This window comes from Furipterus horrens, unplaced genomic scaffold (assembly GCF_987537825.1).
Source record: "Furipterus horrens unplaced genomic scaffold, mFurHor1.1.pri manual_scaffold_15, whole genome shotgun sequence".
Taxonomy (NCBI): Eukaryota; Metazoa; Chordata; class Mammalia; order Chiroptera; family Furipteridae; genus Furipterus; species Furipterus horrens.
Genome location: NW_028327185.1, coordinates 23,304,728 through 23,331,824, shown reverse-complemented (window position 1 = coordinate 23,331,824; position 27,097 = coordinate 23,304,728). Strand labels below are relative to the sequence as shown.

The 27,097-nt window shown below is 40.7% G+C and overlaps 1 protein-coding gene across 2 annotated transcripts in view; it reads right to left on the bottom strand.

Moving 5' to 3' along the window:
• Positions 1 to 27,097, bottom strand: part of RYR2 (ryanodine receptor 2) — a 550,937-nt gene that overhangs the window by 263,501 nt on the left and 260,339 nt on the right. For both annotated transcript variants that reach the window (XM_090263510.1, XM_090263509.1), the window contains 3 exons: positions 15,400 to 15,474; positions 8,828 to 8,984; positions 4,810 to 4,974 (listed from right to left, as the gene is read on the bottom strand). In XM_090263510.1, coding sequence (XP_090119636.1) covers positions 4,810 to 4,974; positions 8,828 to 8,984; positions 15,400 to 15,474 — 397 coding nt within the window. The remainder of the gene's footprint in view (positions 1 to 4,809; positions 4,975 to 8,827; positions 8,985 to 15,399; positions 15,475 to 27,097) is intronic.

The window sequence follows — 27,097 nt, the reverse complement described above, 5'->3', positions numbered from 1 at the left end:
GGGACAAGCTCTCAGCCCACAGCGGAGAACACAGGTCCCGTTGTGGTTTTAATCCACAGTGAAGGAAGGGGACTGGAGAAACAGTGGGAGTCCCAGCGTCGCTGCTGGGGGCTGCAGAGTGAGATGAGGAAAGGAATCTGGCCTGGGGCATTAAAGAGGCCAGAGACCGCAGGACACGACACTCCACCACGCAGGCTGCGAGCATGGCAGCCACTGGGTCCCTGTGGCTGCGGCAGGAGAGGCCGAGGTGGAGAGACCTGTGAAGAGGCCACGTGAGCCTTGTGCGTGGGCCGTGATGGAGGCGGACCCAGGCGTGGCCAGTGGGCAGAGGGGACTGAGGAGGCTCCCTTGGGAGGTGGGCCCGGCAGGGCTCGGCACTTTATGCAATTGAACAGAATGAAACAAAGATCGTAGGAACCTGGGATTTAGTCTCCATACAATATATTTAAAAGACATATGTAGAGTTTGGTTTAAAATGTTTGTATTTACAGTAAAAACATTTTATTTGCAACTACTTAAATTTATAATTAAGAGTCTATCATAGGGGATGTGGTTTTAAAAATTCATCCAAGGGGTGAATGAGCCAAAAAAAGGTAAAGGATGATTAAGTCTTTTATTTTATTTACTTTTATTTTTTGCATTTACGATTTAAGTATATTGAATGGGGAAATAACACCTGAAGAGTATCTAGTGATTTTTCTGACTGAAATTTATTTCTATCTTCTAAAAAATGTGTCTACATGTTATCATTCACATCTGTATTTCTCCCATAACTACATATCATATTTTGAACCTTTAATTAAAACCTATAAGGGAAATGTGATATTAGATAACAGTGCTTAATGAAGTGATGTCTGAGAAAAGCAAACTGTTCTTTCGTTTACTCTTTCAGTTCTCTATGATTTGTGAGATCTATTTTGAACACTTACCTTTCTGGAAAATACTGATGTTTAACAACATGGAATGCATTATGGAAAATCCAAAAAAATCACTGTCAATACAGTAAAATTAAAAGCCCAACAACAAAGCTCCTCTCCAGCATCACAGTGATGACAGTGTTTGTCCCGTGGGCGGCAGCGGCCGGAGGGAAGACGCGGGAGGCGGAAGGTGTTTCTAAAATGCATAGCTTTGAATTTTCCAGAACCCATATTAATAAGAGTTTTTCTAAAGGTAAAATTTTAAAAAATAATATACTTGATTTAACCTAAAACGTATTTTATTTCAACATGTAATAAACATACAGACTTGTTAACTGGATATTTTAAATTTCCTTTTTCCATTCTTTGTCTCCCAAATCCAGAGTGTATTTTATACTTATAGACTATCTTGTTTGGGATCCCAATTTATTATTGAAAATACTTGACTTGTTTCAGAATTCATAACATTTATATAGTTGAAAAAGCACATTCACATGCCTATGTTGTTCCAAACATGCAGACAAGTTCTCTAAAAACTTACACAGGTATAAGTTTTCAAATTTAAATTAATTAAAATTAAACAGAGCTAAGAACTCAGTACCTGTAGTGTTAGCCACATTCAAGCAGCAAACTGCCACATGTGGGTAACAGCAATTGATGGAAACAGCACAGCCCTGGACCTAATTTCAGGTTTATGGGAATCGTAAGGAACCTGGGCAATGGGGACAAAACAGGCAAACACATCGAGAACAGGGGACATTTTGTCACACGCCTGGATTCTTAAAAAACTCAGTGGCATGGGACAAATAAAGGTGAGAAACTATTCTAGATTAAAAGACACTGAGGAGGTATAAAAATAAGTACATGTATAAACCTTGCTTAGATCTTGATTTAAAATAAGCTAAAAAAGACATTCTTGGAACAACAGAAATATGAACATGAACATGATATTAGACGATGTAATGGAACTACCATTACTGAGTATATGAGTGGTATTGTGGGTGTGTGTAGATGTATGTATACATGTATCTATAACATACACATACACATGCACATACAGAGAGAGAGAAAGAGAAGGAAGGAGGGAGGGATTCAAGGAAAGAAATTAACTACTGCGAACTGTTAATAATTGCTGACTCTAATTCAAGGATACATGGATGTCTGATTGGTCTTCCAATTTTTTGTATGTTTGAAACTTTTCAAAATAAAGTATTTAGAAAAAATGATAAACACCTGCTAAATCTGACAGAAGATCCATGGCCAAATATCATTATCAAAATAAAAATTTGCTGGGAAGCCCAATCAGACTCTCTTGCCACCATCTGGACATTAGCTATTCACCTTCCAGATGCCAATGCAGCACACACGTCCCAAACTCCACAACACCAACACAGCTGGAGACCAGGCTAACAGGTGCAGGTGGGACTGCATCGACTCATCTGTAACTACACTCTTGAAAATACATGTTTTCACTCAAGAAACACTGACTGTGTAGCCACTCTGGTCCAGGAGCTGTGCTAGATGTTGAGAACACAGAAAGAAAAGCTGTGGTTCATGTTCCCAGAGTCTAGCAAGGGAAGCAAATTATAAGTAACTAAGTGCCTTTTCCTTTTTTGTTCCTCCTCCTTGACAACAGACTAACGAACTTCCCTTAACTCTCAGCCCTCTGGTTTCTGAAGACCTTAAAAAGCAGCTTCAACTCTTCAGTTCCCAACATGCAACAACAGGACAAAAGTCAGAGCCATTCTGCCGCGTGAAAGAAGCGACGTAGCAAAGGGAGCGTGTGCGCAGGTTCATCTCAATGAAGTTCTTCATCAGGCAAAACTAGTTCACGATGGGAAAGGTGATGAAAGCGGGTGCCCCTGTGGAGGAGGGGGCAGGGATTACCCAGGAAGGCATGTTGGACAATTTTCTGGGCAATAAGGAAATGTTCCATGTTATGATGTGCATGGGTCACACAAATGTGTCCACTTGTCAAAACTGCACAGTTAATTATTTTGCATTTCAGTGGTTATAAATTTTACCTATAAAATTTGACCATAAGTCATGGTAATGACCCAGTGGGGCTGGGTCTACAGGAGAGTTGTCCCAGGTTCTTATCTGATGCTCTGAGGCTGGTCGTATAGGGATGCATTTAAGCTGGACCCCATCAGAGCAGAATCACCCTCCAGCTTTATTAAAATTGGCACGGGTCGCTCTAAACAGATCACAGCAACACTGAATGACCTACACTGGAATGTGTGTACCTAATTATTAATAAGTCTATTGAAAATAAGTTTCTGTCCCATTGCAGAATTCCTTTCCAGGGTCTCACATGTATAGAAATAACAGCTGTCTTGTCATTTGGTTCTATGCACTGTGTCACATGTTGGTGTGAAAATACAAAATGGGAGCAATTTAGTACTATGTAGCTTCCCTAAGGGAACTCACAAAGTAGGAGACGGAGACCTGTGGCCTAATAAATAACAATAGCACAGGGAATGTATATAAAATTTAATAAGTTACACACAAATATTATGAGACCACAAAGAAAGGCAGCTGCAGGGGATAAGCTAAGAGTCAGGAAGAACTTCTAAGATCAATTTTTAACTTAATCTCTGGAGAATAGATAGGAATTGGATGGAGAAAATAAAGCTTAAGTGATATTATTTGAAACAGAGAAAACAGTGTATGCACAGGCACAGATGTGCAAAAGTCATTTTTTTGTTTTGTTTTATTTTTTTTTAGAAACTGCAAGGAATGTGCTAAAGAAACTGAGGACAACACCTAAGAATCAGCCAAAGAGCAAAGGAGAACAACGGGGCAGAGAGGGGGCGAGAGGCAGACTGGAAGGAAGGGCGTCATATCACCACTGAAAAGTATCATCTTCCAAAAACTTTAAAACATTTATATGTAAAGACGTAAGCGCCCCTATGTTCACTGCAGCCCCATCCACAGTGGCCAAGACAAGTGTCTTCGATGGATGACTGGATAAAGAAGCTGTGGAACACAATGGAATACCCTCAGCCATAGGAAACGATGAAGTACTGCCACTTGCAACAACATAGTCTTGAGACTATCATGCTAAGCAAAATAAGACAGAACCATAGGATTTCAACTCAAGAACCATAGGATTGCACTCATATGTGGAATATCAAACTGCAAGCAACAAATGAACACACAAGACAAACAAACAAAAACTCATAGACACGGACAACAGTATGGTGGCTACCAGAGAGAAGGGGGATGGGTAGGAAAGGGTAAGGGGGGGTCAAATCTATGGTGACAGAAGGAGATCTGACTTCGGGCAGTGAACACACAATGCAGTGTAGAGATCACATAACATAGGATTGTACACCTGAAACCTATTTGATCTTATTAATGAATGTCACTCCAATAAGTTTAGTAAAAAAGGAAAAAAAGGAATATGGAAATTGTGGTATAAGTCATCTATTTATAAACATCAAAAATGATTAATCATTGATTTAAATCTAAAGTATAATAGTTGTTAACAAAGTCATGGTACAATAGAATTTACTTAATAAAACTATGAATTTATATCTCCAGGAAATACAGTGTGGTCTTGTCAGCAAAGGAATGCCAGTGTAAGACCTAGAGGAGAGCATGCCTGAGCAGGTCTACACTGTAGAAACCCAGCCCCGGCCGCGGCACAGAGGACACAGTGGATGGGGGAGACTGAGTGAGCACCCAGAAAGGAGACTCTTCACTCCATGTCTAAGTCAGGGTGTGACATCCAGCCGTGCTCACCTCCCAAAACCAGAGGTCACCACAGCGGGACTTGAGGGTTAGCGCGTCGGCGATGGGCATCAGCAGGCTACTGCGTTCTGCCTTAGCGTCTGCCTTTTAGGCCTAAGCGGTGCCTGCGGTAAAGGGGGCCGCTCTGTCGCCTCACCTTGCGCTGCGTGGCTCCCAGGCGCACGCACTTCACGTCCACGGCCTGGTAGGTGAGCCACAGGCCCGTGTCCACGTGCTGTGTGTAGCAGACCGAGTCCCCGTACTTGATCTCAGAGGTCCCCATGCCATCGACTTCTTTTCTCACCCCCGCGTCCAACTTTTCCTAAGGAGAGAGGAAAAAGGGGTGAGCAACAGGTTTTAAAGTACTACTTTATGCTGAAAGAATTGGGCCTTATTTAAATATATTCCTTGAAAAACTCAGCCCTCTGAAGTCCCCTGAATTAATAGTGGTCAAATATGTTACTCTAGCAGTTCAACCTCTATTGAAGAGTCAAGTAGAAACTGTAAAAATAAGTAACATACTCTTGAAGTTTTCACACTGATAGAAAATTATTGTAGCCATAGCATCAAATTGTATATTGATCAACGGCAAACTCCTAACCAGAGATCTTAAATTAATTGTGCTGGCTTTATGTTCTATACCTCTTTTAACGGTTTCTTATTCTCCTTGGTCAAATTTCTTTGTTAAATTTATTTTAAGTTCCTTCTGTGACTTTGGTTATTTGACTATTGTTTGAAATTAGCAAAAGTTACATGTTATAGTAGTAGTTACATAATATGGTAACTATTATTATAACTATTTATTGTAATCCTAGATTAGCTATACTATATAATGTAACTATTACTAATTCTGCTTTGGCTATACTATATCTAAATTAGGGGCCTTTAGTTTCAGCATCACCTTTTAAATTTTATTTTTCTTTTGAGTAAAATTCATGTCTGTTATACAAAAAGGAAAATTTCAGTAAAAAGTTCTGTCATTTGAGCGCTCCATTAGTAATAACTAAAAAATGATTATAACCCTCCATCAACAATTAAAAATTAATATTAAAGTGAGTTGAAATTCTTAAGGTCAAGGTCATATAAGAAAATGAATACAATTACAAATTAAGTTGATTAAGCCATTATTCAAATAATTTGAAGCAGTATTCCAATTATCTGCAATATAGCAGATAATAAAGCATTTCAATTTAATTTTATCAAACAAGATAAACTACTAATCTACTTATATCAACCCTATCAATAGGAAAATTAAATCCTAGGGGGAAATATAACAATGTCATTATCTCCTCAGACTTTTAACTTTTTCCCCCTTTATCCAAGGAAATTAGTTTGTAGGCTATTTATAGGTTTGTGAATTGTGTTTTCAGGGATCATGTTTACTGACTACAAAGTGATGCTTTGTTTGTTTCTTACTGAAGTGGGTCACATCACTGTGAATTGTTTTAATTGTGAAACTTCATGAAGCCTGACTCTCCGGTCAGGTAAGAACTGCTAACACGACATTAGGAAAACGTATGGTTATTTGCTGTATGAAATAACAAAGGCCTCGCTTCTTATATTTTTTGGCATTGTTTGTGGCTCAGGCTTAGGAGAAGTTCAGGTGAAAATAATGGAGACCCTGTGAACAAGCAGAAGAACAAGCACAACATGAATGGAGAACAGGAGAGCTGGCAAAAGCATCTAATGGGAACTCGGCCTGTGTTACTGAAATGCAGTGTCACAAATAGACAAGCAATAATCTCACTGAAATTCTGCATCAGCTACACTATATCAGTTTTAGAATCACCTTTTAAATTTTATTTTTCTTTTGAGAATTCTGGCTTTGGGAAATGATAGAAGAGTTTAGTTGGACTAACCCCCATAGATAATTACAAATTTTCCAAAAAATACTTTTCAAAATCTATGGGAATGTCTTTGAGAGGGACAAACCACAGAGCAGTCTTCTCTCTAAAGGGAAATGGCACCCGGGAGATTCATGAAAAGCTGCCCTTGACCTCTGGCTGCCCTGCCAACTGCCTGCAGCTCAGGCGGAAGAAAGCTGCTGCCTGACTGCATGGGGATCAGGGGACACACTTAAGTCACAGGCAGCCTGATAATCAGAAAAGCTAAATCAGAGAAGGGGCCGCAGACCCTGCTTACAAAATTCACCATGAAGCCATGAGGATTCAGGGAGTGCTAGTACAGAGATGAAGATGAGGTCACGAAGCAGAAATGCACGCAAGCAAAGGCCCCTGCGAAAGAGAGAAAGCTGGAGCTTCTGTCCAGCAAGGTGAGCTGCCTGCCCAAACCAGAATCACTGTTCAGAAATCAACCCTCACAAAGGGCAGTCTCCACAACAAAGCATTTCCAGCACCCAGTATACCTTCAAAAATAAGAAGATGCGAAGAAACAAGAAAACTGATCTATACTGAATTTTAAACAAAGTGACCTGTACTAAAGAAAAGAAATAAGCAATAGAAATTGATGCAAAGAAAGCCCTTCAATTAGCAGGCAAAGACGTTAAAACAACTATTATGAGTATAAAATACGTACAAGGACATAAAGAAAAATATATGCATAATAAAACATATGAAGAATCTCAATTGAGAAATATAAATTATAAAAAATGAAATGAAATATAAAATTAATTAAATCAGTTTAATATCAGATTGCAATTATAGACTGAGTCGACAGAGTTGAAAGTAGATAAATAGAAGTTTTCCAGTCGCAAGATCAGATGCTATTAAAAGCACTCACTTTGACATATTAAAAGCACTCAAAAGACTATGTAATATGTACTTCCTATACCTCCCGCATTTAATCAAGGGCATGCTGAGATCCTCCCTCTTACCTTAGGGTTCATTAACATCCATAAACATTTAACATTAACAGTCTAACTGACCATCTTGTAAGAACAATCATGAGAACCACAAAAATCCTCAAAGAGAAAACAGATCTTTTTGACACAGTCTACAGTTGTTAAAAAGACTTCTGCTTTCACAGTAAGAACCGTGTTTAGATATATATTTTCCTCTTGCTTCGTGTATGTATACTCATGGCAGGTTGTACTTCAACCACCAGAGAAATGCTGGCGCTTTACTGAAATAGTTCGTCTAATGCCTTGATTCCTACCTGACTAGGAGTCATCTGTTTGGTTGTCTTCCACCCAATGACCCATATCCCCAGGACCAGAACAGTGCCTAAAATACTAAATTCTCAGTAAAGAATAAATGAATGTTTGGAAAGGAATCAGATACCCCTTCTAATTTTTCCATTAAAAATATGCCTACAAACTACTCCTAGCACTCAAATTATTCTACTCATGAATGATTGGGAAATATAATCTTCAAATGAATATCAAAATGGTTCTAGAAGTAAAAAGGATCAGTCTGAAATATATTAAGTCATATTTTGTCATTAGATATACCAAACTGGTACGTTATAAAGCCAAAATCATTTCTGAACAACTTCCTTTACTAAGTGATATTAAGTACTCGTGATTTTCATTGGAAATAATACAGCAAAAGTACAACTATGAGAAAAAATGGACGCAACCCACACGTTCATTTGCCAGCTGAGCCTGTGACGTCCAGCTCCTGCTGAGACGGTGCACTGCCAGGGTGCTCGTTGTCCTGCTGGTGATGCTCGGGAGCCCCTGCACTGTGGCAGGTGAGAGGGAGCCACGGGACACTGAGAGAAATGCACGCACTCCGACAGGACTCGTGTGCCATCGTGGTTTGCTCTCTGCTCGTCGCCTAGATCACGGCAAGTCTTGCTGAAGGCCTAACAGGGCTCTCGGAGGGGCTGTTCTCACCAGCGATTCATGTGAGAAGAGAGGTCACGACCGGTGTATATCTGTGCCTTTGAGAAGAGGCTCCGCTGTGCCCCATCCCCACACACAACAGCATGAGGTCTGGGCCAACCGTGCCCTGTCAGAGTTGAAGGCAACAGAAAGGAGCTGGACGGACGTGATACGTGTTGAATAACCAAAGAACCACAGACCAGGCCAAACACCGGGCAGGTGTCAGAGGTTTAGGAAATGGGGTTTACTGGACAGGAATGGATGGAAGGGGAACTGGGAACTTAGAAATAAATGCCAAACACGCTCTCGTCAATTCTTTCTACATGTCTAACATCAAAGGAATGTGTTGGGTTCACTTACAGGAAATCCGTCATTATGTCTTACATCTCACCTTGGAAGATCGGAAGGTAAATGCTGTCGACTTGACATCGGCTTTTTCTTTGTCCACCAGTAGAAGGTTTTTGTCTTCCACGAGACTCAAGTACTTTCCTGTTGTGACATGGCGTAGTCGGAAGGGCTGACCCCATCGTATGTGGCTCCCGCTCCACCTAACAAACACAGGTCACACTTGATCCCACAGCCGCCACAAACTCGGACAAAGAGCAAGTACCACGTATGTGTCAGCAATGAACAAAGGTGCTCTGCATACTCCGTCGTATTTAATGTCCTCAAAAACCTACGAGGTTGGAGGCATTAATTTCAGTTCACAAACAACAAGATGGTAATTCAGAATGATTAGGCAGCATTCAATGTTATGCAGCTAATAGTAAACAGAGGTGAAATTTAACCCTAGGTTTTCTGACTTTAAATGTGATACCATCTACACTTCCACTCACCAGTCACAAATACAGAAACTATAAGTTTAAATGTGACTTCAGAATTTACTGTTGGATTTTCACATACTTGAAAAATGGTATAGTCAATGCCTTATCAAGAATGATTGGAAACATAGGCAGGAAAATTTCAGATATCCTGCATAGCAAAATTTTCACTGATATATCTCCTAAGGCAAAGGAAATAAAGGAAAGAATAAACAAACAGGACTACATCAAACTAAAGAATTTCTGCTCAGTAAAAGAAAACATCAGAAAGATGAAAAGGGAACCAACAATATGGAAAAACATATTTGCCAATGATATCTCAGACAAGGGATTGATCTCCAAAATATATAAAGAACTTACACATCTCAACACTAAGAAGACAGAAAACCCAATTCAAAAATGGGCAAAGAACCTAAACAAATACTACTCCAAGGAGAACATACAGAGGATCCATAGGCATATGAAAGAATGCTCAACATCACTAGCCATCAGAGAGATGCAAACAAAAACCACAATGAGATACCATCTCACACCACTCAGAATGGCCATCATCAACAAATCAACAAACAACTTGTGCTGGCGAGGATGCGGAGAAACGGGAACCCTACTGCACTGTTGGTGGGAATGCAGACTGGTGCAGCCACTACGGAAAACAGTTTGGAATTTCCTCAGAAAACTAAAAACAGAACTGCCTTTTGAACCAGCAATTCCATTGCTAGGATTATACCCGAAAAACCCTGAAACCTCAATTCAAAAGAACCTATGCACCCCTATGTTCATAGCAGCACTATTTACAATAGCCAAGTGCTAGAAACAACCTAAGTGCCCATCTGTGGATGAGTGGGTTAAAAAACTGTGGTACATTTACACAATGGAATACTATGCAGCAGAAAGAAAGAAGGAACTTCTACAATTTGCAACAACATGGATGGAACTAGAGAGAATTATGCTTAGCGAAATAAGCAGGCAACGAAAGAAAAAAACCTTATGCTATCACCTATTACAGGAAACTAACGAACAACACAAACAAATGAGCAAAATTGAACCAGAGGTATGTAAACAAGGAATAAACTAACAGTGATGAGGGGGGAGGGAGAGAAGGGTAAAAAGGGGACGGGTCTAGTCAAAGAACATGTATAAATGACCCACGAACATGGACAACGGGTGGGGACTGACTGTGGGAGAAGTCGGGGGGGGAGACAGGGTGTGGGGAAGCAATAGGGGGGAAAAAAAAGAATGATTGGAATTTATATATATAAAATGAAGTATATATTTACTTGAAAAAAGAAACATATTCCTATGCTTTAAATTTAACACTGAAAAACAATTATCTCATTAAAAACCAATGAACATATAAGATAAACCAAGAAAATGGGAACTATAAAAAGGTCAAAAGGAAAAAATATATATATAATAAACAGAAAATATAAACTAAGGTTACAGAAAAAAAAGGTAAAAAGCAAAGTTATCATTAAGATCTGCTTTCAAAAATAATGACTTTAAGACAGAGTGGAAAAGAAAAATCAAGTCATAACCCGTTCCCGCTGCACCCGGAACTGCATGAGCTGACATCATGCGTGTCTGAGCCTCGGACGTGATGCGATGCACAGCAGGGCGCAAACAAGCTCTGACACACAGGGCTTCCAGGTAACGCGAGGCCTCGCAAAGCAAGGACAGCCTCTTAGCATTGATGAGAAACACGCTGACAATCAAATAGTTTTTTAAAAAAAACTAAAAATAAACGCATGGAAAAGAATATCCATGCATATAAGATCACAGGAAACAGTGACAGCAGTGCTGGTGTTGGGCAATTAGAATTCAAGGCAGAGCATAAAGGGAACAATACTGTCAGGCGCTTTACAAAGAGGAAAGATAAACTCTAAAAGGAATGTACATAATGATCACTAATATAACGAACCAAATAAATAAAAAGGAGAAATATGGAGGATTTCGATGTGATCTCACCAATTAATAACTTTGTTTAAACATAGTCATTAAAAACTACTGTAGTCTACAAATTGAGAGTACTTTTTTTGCAACATTTTCTATTTTAGTGAACTGTAAGTCATTTTATGCTGTTTTCCTAAACTGGTTTTTTAACTTGTGACCCTAGCACTGAAAAGTAACAGTACCACAATATTATAGTAAGGTCATTTGTACATGAATTTGTTCAGAGACAATTACTTTGGACAAGTCCCCCAACTAAACTAATAACCATATACCAGTCGTCGGCAGCCGTCCGTCTCGAGAGACGATGGTGTAGCTTCTTAAGAGTCTATCTACACCGCCGAGAATGGCTGTGCAGTCCGACTCGGGAGTGACACGGTATCTGTCTCCTCCCGTGTTGAATCGACATCTTACGATGATGCTGGAGTGTCCTCTCCAGTGAAGCTGAAGCTACAGAGCCTGGGCAGGGTGATATGGAGGGTCTGCTGTTGCCCATGCAGCAGACCCCCCCTCTCTTCGCAGCTGAAGGGTCCAAGGGAAAGACGGAGTCAATACAGCTTGGCTTCAGGTGCGCCGCAGGAGTTGCCGGTGTTGACTACAACGTCGAACCGCCTTAGGGACTCCGGCTCCGGATTTTCTGTCGGGGTTTACTCCCTTAGCCTTTCCCCTGAAGAGGTATGCCGCAAGGCAGCGGAGGTTTTTTGGAGTCAGAGTTTTCCTTCTCTGATGTGCCCTGACTGGAAGATCGAACCAGCGACACTTAGCTCGCAGGCTGACGCTCAATCCACTGAGCCAAACCAGCCACATATACCAGTAAACCCTGATAATAACCCTATATTATCTTAAAAATAAAATTAAAGTTTTACTACAATAGCTTATTCAGGCATTTCTAGTCCGATAATAAATAAGCTTTATTCCCTTCTCCAAAAGTTAAAGTGTATTCTTTGCAAATGCTATGAAAAGCATAATTATTTTTAATATTCATTTTCATGAATGAAGAAGCATTTGAATATATTTTTCCAAATAATGACTCATCTTAATCATCATAGTAAACAACCTCATTTTCAAAATAGTCCAAAAATTGAACCAAACATGATTTTCACCAGATTTTTAGAGGGCATTTTGAATACCATGTTCAAAGATATTTAACAGACCTCCTTTCAAGTCACTAAGGGGCTTCTGTTAGAATGGAATGAATTTGGCCAGTTATTAGCAAAACAATGTGAAGTTTAAGCACATCTTCTTCAGCGTATGGGCACTCAAATTACCTGATCTCATGTGTCCATGGCCCAAAAGAAAAGAGGACAAGCCCAGGACAATCAAGGGGCAAGAAAATAATATTTAGTAAAAACTGAAAATAATAGCAGTGATGTAGATATATAAAGCAATTTCCTTTTGTAACATAGAAAACTGGTCCCTTTACATTACTTATAACTTCTTCAAATTACCTCAAAGGAATGAGGAGAACTTGGTCATTCTTCATGATATAGCAACCTGTAGTTTTGCTTATTCATAACATCCTTATACATAATGCATATTTTTAATTGCAATGATCATTCCCATTACAGAAACTAATATATATCCTGCTTACAAAGGTCTTACAACTTTGCATTGAGGTCAGATACTATAACAGGTTCCCTATTACATTTAACTCCTAATACTAAAATTTTATTAAAATGTTCATGATACTGATACACTTTTGATGTTAAATTTATTTTTATAAGTTTGCAATTATAACAAATATATAGCTTGGGACTTCATAAATAAAAATACATAGACCATCTCAAATACTATAAATAACTAATGACCTTTGGAAATAAAATTTTATAATAAATATAAGCAGGATCTTTGACTATCATTTTCTAAATATTTTTAAAAATGAGTGATTATATGGCCATTGCCATATAATTTACAGAAGTGTAAATTAAATGCAGTCTAATTTGTATGTTTACAATAAACCCAAAATAGTTCAAAGATTCAGCAAAATCTGAAAAAAAAATTTTAAATAATAACACATTACCTATGAGCCTCCTGTGTTCCCACTGGAGACAGGAAGGTAAAATGGTACCAATCAGCTCACAGAGCAGAATAAAAAGGTCTGTCTTTCACCTTTTAAATGGCTGACAAACCACCTGTTCTGCCTTCTGCCACCATATCCCCTGCTGTCGCTGGTCCCCTGGGTTCTGGGAGGCAGCCAGAGTAGATACAAACACCACTGTGAAGTGCCCCATCATGCTGGTTGACCAGAAGACCAGGCAGGCCCTTTCCAGGCAACAGCTGGCCCAGTCAAAGTCCAAATCACTGCATCACTTTCTGTTTCCAACCTCAAACATCAGGCCACAGATGAGAAAAAGGGAGGTGTGCAGAACAATTGGATTCATGTAATCACAGTTCATCAGCACTATGCTGACAATAAAAGTGAAGACCTGCCAGGGTTCGGGAGCTGTCATGCTTCCTTTCTTTTTTATTTAAATCTAAAAACAGAGACAGATTTAGGACCTCATTTGCTCAAAAAAAAAAAAGAAAGAAAAGAAAAAGAAAAATCCTTCAAGCACATGATCATGAACAGTGGGTGCGTCTATAAATTTTAAAACATCTGGATTCTGTTCATAAGAAAAGAGACCTCTGAACTTTACTTTTGTTGACTATTTCTTTTCTCCAACTAGGTATCATTTTTATAATACACAAGTTAAAGGAAATACATCTACAGTATATACTTATAACCCCTTACCCTAAACTCTTTGAATACTTTATGAAGCACGTAAGTTAGGAGCTTTCTTTCTTTTGCCTTATAAGTCTGTCTCTTTTTTCCATCTCATTAAGAAATGTATTTCCAATAAAATTTTACCTTTATGTTCAATGTTTATCAGAAGTTTTAATAATTAGATGTATTTGATCAACTTTATATAGAAGAAATGTAATGTCAATTAATAATTAACAGGGTTAACACAGAAGAACTTTTAAAAGTTAGAGATGTACATCACAGGAAATATAAAAAAGAAATTTAATTTATATACATATTTTTGTTGCATAGAAGTATGAGTGAACAGGGAAAGCTTTACAATCACAAAAAGTATGATTGAGATAAAATTATGTCATGGAAGAGTGACATGAATATGATTTCAATGAGAAAGAAGAATAATATATAATTTTAAATATTAAAGAAGACCATACCAAAGTATTTATAAATATATAAAATGGGATTAAATCACAGCAATACTTAAAGACAGTGTTATACTTTTATAAGAATAGTGTAACCATTTTATTTTAAAATGTCACTATTTATAATATATTTTAAGTTATATTCTGTGCATCTATTTCAAGTGATTAAATCTCCTACGTCATATCTTACTATGTTCAAGGATATACAAGGTTTTTCAAAATTATTGTCTGAGATTATAAGCAAAAACAACTGAAGTGCACTAAACTACTTAAGTCATCATTAGATAAGCACTAACCTCAAAATATTACATCTACAGAGAGAGCTAATCTATACTAAGATTGCTCCTTACACCCATCCCTGGAGTTCATAATTCTAAATCAATAATTTCTTTAAAGTATAATATAATAGAGAACAAATACATTGAAAACATAATGGTTTTAGTCAAAGAACCGGACCTTATAATCATTTTTAAGTCTATTTTAATTCTACTAAACATAGTTCAAAATGACCCTTTTATTATCAATATTGCATTTATTTAAAGGAACTAAAAGTCAATCTCTGAACAGCTTTTTGAAATCACCAGAAAAACAAACGCACGCATATATGAATTACTTCATATTGCCACCGAGGTTACTGACTCGGCTGTTACGTTATTCTTAGTAAAGAGCAACTGCCAATAATGATCTAGTGCCCTGGCTCAGGTTCAAGTTTCCTGTTTGACATGTGCCTTTCGAAGGTTCAGTCCAGAGCCTGACAGACCTGAAATGTGCAGCCTCACGTCGCTGTCCCAGCAGCATGTTGTGTCTGCAGACGCACAGACCGGATGACATGATGTTACAGAACCAGCCGGACGAAAGACAAGAGCAGGCTGCCTACCCGCCGGCGCGCCGAGGCTCATAAAGGGTAAAGAACGGGAGGCGGAGGCGCGGAGCCGCACTGTCGGGCCCCTGGGCAGGACCGTCCCCACCCAGCACAGTCAGGGCCCGGGAGAGCCCCCCACTCCACCCCGGCCGCGGGCAGGGCTCTACTCACGCGACGCGCAGGGTCTCCAGTCTCCACAGGGAGCGCGCGTGCACGGACACGGCGCCGCCTTCGTAGTGGACGGTCCTGTCACAGAAAGAGGCGCAGTTTGACACACGTCGTTCTCGGGCTCTACTTCCCACGCTCATTAAAGGAGAGAAGCACACGGGAAGCCTTTGAATACACACTTAAAGGCACACTCTTTCAATAATACCATAGCGCTGGAAATAAAAGTGACCGAAAACAGCGTGACAACGTAAGTCAGCCCTGAATAAGCGCTGGGCGTCAACATCTCACTTTCTCCTCTAACCCCGCCCATCCCCTCCCGCCCCGCCTCCCCCTCCCCCCACCCTCAGCGAAGAATACTCACCTCACTTAAGTCCGGCCCATAAAACACGCATCTATGACTTTAGGTGTAGGCTAATATATCATTAAACACATTTGTATAATTATTAGCAGGTCTACATTTTGTTCTACTTAAAACATTTTAAAAATATATAAAAGAGGATTTTAATTCTTTAGTATAACAATCTGAAAAAATGATGAGGATAATATCACCAAAAATATAAGCAAGAAATCACACACACACACACACACACAAAGTTATTTGAATGTTCATCACACACACCCCCAACTTCCAAAGCCCTCGTAATACCCGTTTGCTAGGGAGGCTAAGTAACTGTTCACATCAGCCAAATTGGTCTCGGTGCCCGCCACGCGGCAGCCTAGGGAGGGAACCGGGGTCTACGCAGCACCGTTTCCTCCCCGAGTCCTTACCGCCTCCTGCTGCACCAGACCTTCCACCTTCACACAACCCTGTGCTGTCAACATAGCAACATGTCTGGCCATATCTTCCTCTCTGGCCCCTGCCTCTCAGCGCCCCCAACCCTGCTTCCAGGCCCACTTCTCCACTGAACCAGATGCCACTAAGACCATCAATGACCCTCCTTCCCAAACCTAATGGGCTTTTTTGGTTTTAACACTGTGGAAACCCCTTCTGTCATGACAGCTTCTCTAACACTATTCCCACTGGCTTTTATTCTTACCTACTTAAATATTCCTTCTCATTCTATTCTTATTCTGGAACTGCCCATATGTGCAGAACAGTAGAGAGACTACTATGATAACCCCCAAACACCCGGCACACAGCTGAACAATGATCAACACAGGGCCAATCCTTGTCCCCTACCACCTCTGGTTACCCCTCCACATACAACCCAAAAACATGCATATGATTTGTTTTCATGAAATACCCGTTCAGTGTTCCAATTTTCCCAATTATCTCAAAAGTGTCTGTTTTCTGTTGCTTTTTCAAATCGAGATCCAAACAAGACGCACACATTGGTTAGATGTTAATTTCATCCATTCTACAACAGTACTCCCTTCCGCTCTTTTGTTTTTCCTTCTTGACATTTGTTTAAAAAAAAAATCAGTATCATCCACCCTGAAGCACTTTCTATACTCTGGATTTTGCTGATAAACTGCTCGGAGTGCTTTTAACATGAACCTCTAAATTGTTAGTTACATCTAGCAATCTAGGAGCTTGTTCAAGCTGCAGCCTGATTTTTTGGCAAGTTCAGAAATTGGTGTTTGTACTTCCTATTCCTTCACCTCAGGAGGTAAAAGGACTACGTGTCTATCTTTTCATATAAAAACTGATCAGTAGGCTCAGGACCATCCTGACTCATCCATTGCAGCCCAAGAGTTTTAGCAGCACCGATGGCCAGTGTCTGTGAATATAATGACGTGGACGGCTTTTAACAATCCTCGTGCCATGCCCTCATCAATGACCAGGTCTGGGGTCAGAGTGTCTAACCGCTCTCCAGCTGGTTGGAAGGTGGAGCCAGGTTTGACAACCGTGGTCTATCTGGGTCCAAATGGCACTCGGTGCTATTCTCTGCTGTGCACCAGAGGGTGGTCACCACATCCCTGGTCTCCACCACCTAAGTGCCAGCAGAAGCTGTCCCCGAGCCCCACACCAGTTGTGACAACCAAAAAAGTTTCCAGACGTTACCAAATGTCTCCCAGGGGAAAAAACCACCCTCAGTGTCGAGTGCAGCTGTAGTGATTCTCAGTCTGCAGTGAACATCAGAACCACCTTGTGGCTCCCAGTTCAGCGGAACTGGGTGAGACCCCAGCATCTGTGTTCCTAACAAGTTCCCAGCCGGTGCTGATGTGGCTATTCCACAGGGCTAGAACCACTGTTTCATTAGGGCTGTGATTCTTAGCATTGGTTGTTATTTTAGAATCACCTGGGAAACCTTAAAACCACCAACTCAAAGACAACTTGCAGAGCAATTAAACCACAACCTCTGGGTATATACTTGAAAAATAATGAATGACAAAGTATAGATGCAATGTTTGTACATGTATGTACATATAAAGATACACACAAATATAGCTTTTTAAGTCAATCAGAACTTTAATAAAGATCTTGTACTTGGCCACAAAGAAAACTTTATCAGATTGTTTTATTTCTTTATTTTGTTATCCTTGTCTGAGGACATTTTTTCACTGCCTTCCATGAGAGAGGGAGAGAGAGAGGAACATTGATGCAAGGGAGAAGCATCGATTGGGAAGAGAGAGAAACATTGATTAGTTGCCTCCCATACACGCTCAGACTGGGCATCGAATCTGCAGCCTAGGTATGCGCCCTGACCAGGAATCAAACCCTCAACCCTTCAGTCACGGATGACGCTCCAACCAGCTCAGTCACATCAGCCAGGGCTATCAGATTCTTTTAAAAGTAATGATATTTACTCATCACATTTCCTGATAACAATCAAGAAAATTTGGAAATAAATACTAAAGAGAGCAAAAAATAAAAACTTGGAAAATTAAGAAACTCTCCTAAGTGATTCATGGGTCAGAGAGGAAATAGAAATTAGACCTTGCATAGGAATTAAACCTAAAGAAGAGAACACTTCATAACCATCCATGATTTGCAGGGCAACTTTGAAAAGTTTTAGCCTGCAATCCCTTAATTATTAAAGAAGAAATAATTAAAACAAAGGAAATAAAGAGCTGTCTGAAAATATTAAATAGAGAACAAAATGAACCGAGAGAAAATAAAAGGAGGAAGAGATTCTCTGATGTGTTAAAGTAAGATAAATAAGATAGAGGAAAGCAAATGACATACTTTTTTCTGTACAACAATAAATCATTATAAATCTATCATATATATATGTGGGTGTGTAGGTACACATGCAGATGATATATCCGTACGTACACATGCAGATATATCATCTGTATGAGGATGGAGAAAGTTGTTGAATCATGAACACCAAGCTATTAATATTAATTACATGGTGAAAGGTATGTAAGAATTAAGCTTGAAAACAAAATAAAATGGATTCTAAGATACAAATAGCATAAATACATTTTTATGTAAGATTGTATATATTATACATGATCAAGTATAAGAATTATTCAGAAGTTTTACTCGCTTTCATAACTTTTCCTTTACTGACTGAATTTCACAATGTTCTTTTATTATTTATGTAAGTAGAAATTTAATGACATTTTTAATTTGGGGGAAATATTTAAAAAGAAAAATATAAAGGCAAAAGTTGGATCCCCCTTCCTATCTAAAATATTTTTAGTTTTATCTGGTTAACTTTCTTGAATATTTGTCCCCTGAAGGGGCTTTTGCCTTTAATCCTTTCTCTTTATGGTTTTTAAACTGCTTCCCTGGCCGATGCAGAGCATCTGGTGCCTGAGCACAGTTCTTTGTTGGCCTAGGAGATGGGCTGTCACACAGGGTCCCATGTAAACAGGTGGCAGGTGCAGAAGAATGTCAACAGTTGACTCAACATGGCTTCATGGGCTTCTTCACACTGGAAACTGGCATCACAAGATCACAATCCTGGGTATAAGACCCTTGGTCCATCAGAAATGGCATGAAGCACATTCAGACTTACGTAGACATCAGTCCAGCTGGAGAAACGCCCCTTTCCCAGGAAGAGGTTGTCCATTTTCCCTGCAGTGTGTCTCCAGTGTGAAGTCCAAGTCTAGGAAAACAGCTGTTTAAAGACCAACTAGTCCACTGCATAGTTTTAGAAACCAAATTCAAACTCACACAACTCAAGAATCATCTTCACAGCAAGTGCCCTTACCAACCGGACAACTGAGAAGGAAGACGGAGTCCCTAAGAAATTAAACAGACACACAGGACCAGCAGCGGTGAGCTCATTATCCCAGGAGACCGCAATGTAAACAGCGGAAAGGACGCCAAAATTCAAGAGGAGGCCCACAGATATGAAAACACAAACGCACCTGTGCAGCTCTCCATTTACTGAAGATTTTTTTCCAACAAACCAGACAATGAGAAAAATAAAATATGCTAAAATTACTAGACAATGTTATTTGTAAAAAAAAAAAAAAAAAATGTAAAGGACCTCCCAGCTCATAAACCAGAAAAAGTCGAAGTCACTAAGAGGAATTTTAAAGATACTCATACCTAAGAACCAACAGTATGTGCCTTGTTCAACGGCACTTTGAAAACCCCAGGCTGCAGGCTCTAATTTACATCCACATCCACATACTACATTATCCACCGTACAATATGCCTCATTAAGGAGCTCACATTCAGGCTGATCACATAAAACTGCCTGAAGAAAGCCCTTCAGGTTATTCTTTAAACAAGCACAATTCTTCCTATTATGCCATCAGTTCTACTCCTCGTAAGTATGATGGTATTGTCCACCGAAATAAAAGCAGTGAGCTATTTTTGTATTTTTTATCACAAAATACAATTTAAGTCTTATTCCAATTGTCAAACCACTTACTTCTCAGTATAAAGAGGCCCCTTGACAGCCAGGATAGCTCATCCTCAGAACCTGCAGCCCAGAAAACACCAGCATTTGCAGGCTAATGAGAGCACAAGTCCTGACAAGTGCTTCACAGCTGGACTGTTTGCCAGATACTGGCGTCGATTTATAAAAAAAAGTTTGCAGGATACACAATTCCAACCTGTGGACCTTCGCACAGAATCATGGAACAATTTATAATAAAGGACCCGATGTTGTAAAGGGCACCCTCCCCCCACAAGGACCCCACTTCCTTTCCCGTGAAGCCACAGGGCACCTTCACTGGAGGGCGTCGGAGGTGTGAGCTCACATTTTGCAGGGATGGAATAAGTGCTAAGTTACTTTCACATTTAATGGTTATTAATTTCCTGAATATGTCACTTTCTCATATGGACTTGTGCAAAGTTACTTAACTTGTGGGTGCCTCATTTCCTCACAGGTAAATGAAGTCAATTTCCACTGGGCTCCAGTGAGGAAGGGTAGAGGATGTAGCCCTTGCGACCACCAGGAAGAGCCCCTTACAAGGCACACGTTGCCTCTGCAGGTGGATGATGATGATGATGGTGGGGGTGTCACATCCAATCTTTCCAGACTGGAAGTTAAGGACGGATATTGTTTGTTTAATTGAACTGTCAATAGTATCATATATGTTTATCATAAAATTGCTTGCGACAACATACATAGGAAAGAAAGCCATAACTAAGACCACCTCTTTGCTAGCCTCTTCTAGGGTGCAGTGGTCTGCTTCTAGCGTGTTGTCAGCCATGATCTACATACTCCTTCCTCTTTAGGTGGTTCTATGTAACAAATGAAGTGATTATTTTATCTCTGCAGTCTTAAAGTTCACGTACAAATCATGCAGTCATGGAGGCTGACAAGTTCCAAGATCTGCAGGTGGTAAGGCACAGATAAAGGAGAACTGGCGGGGTGAGGTCCAGTGCAAAGACCGACACCCGGTTCCAGATTCAAAAAAGCCAACGTTTCAGTTCCAGCCCAAAAGCAAGTGACAACCGATGTCTCAGCACAAAGTCAGCCAGGCAGGTGGCATCCCCTCTGATTCATGGAAGATTCAGCTGTTCCGTCCACTCCAGCCTTCAGCTGATGAGATGAGGCCCGCCCCACACCAGGAAGGGCAATTGGCTCTACTCGGTCTATCAATTTCAATGTTAAATTTATCTAAAAACACCCTCACAAAAATACCCCAAATAATGGTTGATCAAGTATCTGGGCATCCTGTAGCCCAATCAAGTTAACACACAAAATTAAACATTACAGTAAGTGTTAGGAAGTCCAACTCATGTAGCCTGAATGACATTTCTAAATATTGAGTGATTGATTCATTATTTTTCCCCCCAAGATAATTATAAATTCAGCATATTTCAGAGCACTTAGTTCATCCAAAAAAAACCTTCAGTTTGATCAATGAAGTATAAGAAACACAAATGTTTTATATCTAAATTACAAAAGAACAGTGGAAACATTTTCCATCTACCTGTGTTTCCTCGACATAAGGAAGCATAAAGGAGTGAATATATGAGGCCGGACCTAAAAAATTCAGAATTACCTTCTGGAGGACGGGTCCCTTGTAGTATAGACCTCCCCCACTAGGTGAGTGTTCTAGGAACCCATCTGTATCAGCGCACCAGCTGGTGTTGTAGAGAGAGGCTGCATTTGGCTTCAGTGAAATTTTTGAAGTCTCAGCACATTTACCCATTTCGTGACGGGTGATTTACAAGTGCACCTGCCCACACTGTACTGAGTGTTCAGCGGTTTTTGACCAAAAACAGCATGACCCCTGTGCCCCACCCTCCCTATTCAACCAATCTCACCCTGAGCGACTGTGTCTTTCTGTTTCTCTGGATGAAAAGAGTCCTAAAGGAAAACGTTTTGCCGATGAGGAAGAGGTGAAACAAACAAACAAAAAAATGGCAGAAGCCCTAAAAGGCATCAAAATCACTGAGTTCAAAAACTGTTTTGAGCAGTGGGAAAAAGTCTTGACAGGAGTATTGCACCAATGGAGAGCGCCAATGGAGGTGATGGAAGTTTTAAGCATGTAAGAATAAATACACAATTTTTTAATAAATAAATTCTGGGATTTTTTGGGTCCCCCCTCATATTATTTTAAAACTGAATAGATGGCAAGTCAATTATTACCACAGTACCTCTAACTCCACTTCTTCCCATTTCCCATTTTTCATGTGACTTGAAAGCAGTGAAAGACGCTGCTATTAGAGTTCTAGTTTGTCATGCATTCTGGTTTCATTTCTGTCCAGAGAGAGGCTAGACTATGTGACAAATGCTGAACACCAAAATAGAGCACAACAATAAGAAAGGGTAATTTAATCAGTCACATCAAATTTTGATAATGAATCAATTACACAAGTTAAAAATAGTAGAGTAGCTTGCCAGCCTCTGAAGATTGCCTTGTCAATTCAAATGCTTACACTTGTTTATGAAGAATTCAGTAAGGACAAAAATAGCTTTATCAATGCATTTTGGTTACTGTAATGCAGGGAAGTAACATATCAGAATTATTCATTTTCCCAACTTAATGTTGTATGAATGCACCATGGATGACAGCATTTGATTCTCCTTTGAAAATGTTTTCAAACTTAAAATTAGTGGGGTTTTTTTTGAAATCTCAATAAAATATACTATAAAAGTCATAATTGGTATCCACAGAACTATTACTATTTTTATCTCAAAAGAAAAGTTTGGCTTCAGTATATGTAGCAAATATGGTTACTTTTCTCATTTTGTGCACATAAGATTATTGATAAAAATACCACTGAACATTCATAAAATCCATCACAGCAGCTGGCTAAAGAATAAAAGTCATAATATCATAAAATCATCTGACAATATCCAACGTGCAGTCATGATAAACTTAATAAACTGGGACTAGAGGGGAGCTTCCTCAACTTGATAAAGTGTCTACAGAAACCCTGCAACTAACATAACCCTTCACAGTGAGAGACTAGGTGCTTCCCACTGAGATGGACCGGTCCACTCTGGCTCACCCTCCTTCAAGGGTCTCAAGCCCCTCCTGACTTACCTGTTCCTTGCTGGGTCCTGGGCCACCATTTTCATCATTTCTGCTCTGTGACCCCGCAGTCCCTCTGCTCCCCTCTCGGCCCCTCAGCCAGTGCAATCCCCTAGACGGAAGAGGCTCGGGCTCCTGCCTGGGGCACAGGGACTCTTTCCTGGGCTGGGACTTGAAGCCAGGTGCCCCCAACAGAGAAGGCTCTTAGCCAAGGATGTGGGACTCACCTCACAATAGTTTTCTCCTTGCTCTGGTGGACATGCTGAACTAGCAGACAGTTTTCTTCCCCTCCCGGGATTACAAGCAGACAGTCTTTCAGGAGTCAGCACAATAATACTAACGGGGGACCTCAAACCATTCTGAGTTAGCCAGCATCACTCTCCATGTGGGTTCCCATTGTTCTTCAACAGCCTATGGACTCCTGCCTCGCCTGACCTTGCACAAAGGGTAGAATGACGAGCATGTTTTCTACACTCGAACTTGTGAAAGGACGGTGACTGGCCTCTCCCAGGTTAACACTCACTTTCTCCTGAATGCAGTGTTGTTGAGATCCTAATAGACTGGCAGCGTCTTCACGAAGGGCTGCTCTCAGTCATTTTCAAACCCAGCACACGCCCAAACCCCTCCAGCACACAGGTCACCAGCATGAGTGAAAGGAACCCAGTTCAAGTGACTGAAAAGGAGACCCAAGATTAGAAGGTCATTGCAGAGTGAAATGCCAAGAGTTTCAGTTCACACATTTCATGGTAGAGCTTCTGTTCCTGCCACTGCCTTCCGTGTCACTGCCGGGGACAGTGCCTGTGGCACACCTGGGCCACCGACAGGTGACAAAGTAGCTGTGGGAACCTGACAGTGACAGACCCAGACCCGAAGTCCTGCCCGTGTGGGAGTCGGAGCGGCATCGCGCATCCTCTCAGGAGCAGAGTTTGCAGCAGCATCACTCTTCAAGGTGCTGCACCGGCCAACAGGTACATTTCGGGATGACACATCTGTATAAAATGCGCATGAGCTGTCCTGGATTAAAGCCATTAATATCGTTCTGTCAACTCGATATGAAGACACTCGTGTAAATCGCACTTGACAGAAAGATGGCAAAACGTAGCTTACTACTTTCACGTTCCGTCCATACAGAATACCACCATAGAGGCATTTGGAAATTAAAAATAAGAGAAAGCTCTTCTTTCCCCCTAAAAGATGTTGCTTATATCTAGATTAAGTTAAATAACCTAAATGTGGACAAGTAAAAATTATCTTAAATTTACATCAAGAAAATATGGAAAATTTTTTTCTTAATGTTGTTTTTTAATCCACTGTCTCTTTTTTAACTCACTCACTTTAAGTGCATCAAATACCTCGACTGTTTTTTCATTTTTACCGAGATTCCTGTGAAGATTTTCAGTCCTTCGCCTTCAAACCTGTGGGGTACGTTAGCCGGTCATTCCCCGGGAGTGTGGCCCCTGACCAAGTCCGGCTGCTCCGTGAGGACATGGCTGGGGCAGGGCCAGGGTGTCTGCTCCCAGTGGGAGCCAAGTTTGGGGAGAGGGGTGAATCTCCCTGAAGGCAGAAGAGGCAAAGAAGAGAAAACCGCTCTCCTTTACATCCGACTTCCATCAAAACTGCTCAGCAAACCCATCCTAGTTCCAGACCCAGGCCGGAAAGGCACCCAGAGGGCCAGGCGGAGACCAGAGCGGTGGAGGATGAGAGAAGCCCTCTGTGCTGAGGTCGCCCTTGAACGCGAGAGCTTCCCCCTAGGTCGGGCCTGAGCACACACAAACGCTGCAGGCACAAACTGCATCTCTCTAAGTCAGACTGAGACATTTAATTCATTAACCAAACCCACCTTATGCCTTATCATTTCTTTACACGGAAAGCTCATTAAATCATGAGAATGTTAAAAGGGGCACAGAGGCAAACATCTTCCTACAAACATACAGCAGGGCTTCTCCCTGCTGAGTCACATTCTCTAAAGCAAACACAGCATTCTTTCCCAGCTAATGCCAGCAACGGGGACTTAACTGCCCTGCATGTGACAGTACAAGACGGAGCAAGTTGGCACCCAGAGTAACGACTGATGAGCTGGAGAAGACCACCTCTCCCTGCTGATGCCCCTCCCACCTCTCTCTCAAACACACACGCAAACATGAACGCTCCCCAGTTCCTTCTCGCCTTCCCTTTTCTCCATAGCCCTCAGCATCACCTCCTGCATCTCACCGAGATCGCCTGTCTGTGTGCATTTATAAAGAAGCACATTTGGGTTTGCATGGTCTCATGTCTCCTCGAGAATGGAAACTCCTTGAGGAAAGAAACTTTCTGTCTTTTTTTCTGCTACTATAACCCCAGCACCCAGAACATTCTAGTCATTCCACTATTTTTTAGTGAATAAATAAAACTATTTATGAACTATATGGCAAAATCCATTTTAACATTCAAATACTGCTTCTCAAAAAATATTCCCCTAATACTGGTTTGCAAATCACAGGTCCTGAATAACAACCCTGAATAACATTCCCCTAATTTATCCATTTTAAAAGTTATTAACTTAAAAGTATGGCATCCTTAATTCAGACGGTGCATGTTTAATCCGTAAATAAGCGTGTGCACATTTCATTACAGTCACATAAAAATGGATGGAAGTAATAAGATACAATCCAGAGACAGAACCTAGAACAAAATAGACTCCACATATAAAATATTTCATGTTTCAAATAATAATTGGTAATCAAATCCCAAGCCTCCAGAACAAAAGTTTATTTATTTTTAAATTGTTTTCCTTTTTTAATTACGGCTGATAAACAAAATTCATTTCGGGTGTAGAGCACAGTGACTAAGTTTTATCATCTAAGAAGTGACCTCCCGATTATTCAAGTGCCTGGCACTGCACAGTTACCACAACATTGTTGACTCTATTCCCACGCTGGCTCTGCACTCCGTGACTATCCCGGAACTGCCGATCGTACTTCTTCCTCCCTTCCCCTTTTTCACCCCCTCCGCCAAGCCCCCGCCCCTCGCAACCATCGGTGTGGAAGTTTCTTTTTAAGCAGTCATTAAAACACTATGTGGTACCCGACAAGCACCAAAACCTGCTTCTTCCTCACGTGCCGTCTCTCAGTATCCACCAGAGAAACTGCCACGCCACAGCTCACGCTCACGGACCTCCCCCTTCCACCTGACTGCTCACAACTTCTGTCGATGATGGTTTTACTACTTCCACTGTTATTTAGACAAGTTGTATACCAGTAATTTTATATCTGCATGTCTTCCTAGAACAATCTCAAGAAACTTAAAACAACAGTAATGCTGTGTTTCAGGAGCATTTCAGAATTTAATCCACAAAGGAATGTAAGCAGGAAGCAGAGGGAAGAATATTTTATTTTGTAGGCATCGTTCTCCAACCTAACTCCATTTCATTAACTGACGAGCACCCTCTTCATTGTAACAGTGTCTCTAATACTCACGTGAGAAAGCAAAGGTAACCATGTACGCAAACGCAACGTGGAGAGGAAGTTAGAGACAACTCCACAGGCACCTAGAGGCATGGGACCCACCATCGAAGGGTCGTTTTTATGACTACGATTCTAATCATGGATATTCAATAACTGTCAAGGGAACGAGACCTGAGCAGATCCACAGACCCATTCAGGAACGCAGCAATCATGACAAATGCTCCTAAATTACGCAAGTGTCCCTCTGGCCGTCCCCTGAACCAGTCCGCCGCTTCTCCCAACAAACCTGGTCCGACTTCAGTTTTCACGTCAGCCGCAGGACAGCCAGGGATACCACAGCAAGGAGCAACGAGGAAAAAGAAACTGTGCGTGTTCCTGTGGGACTGGCCCAGCTTACAAACCGCTGTCCGGAAGTC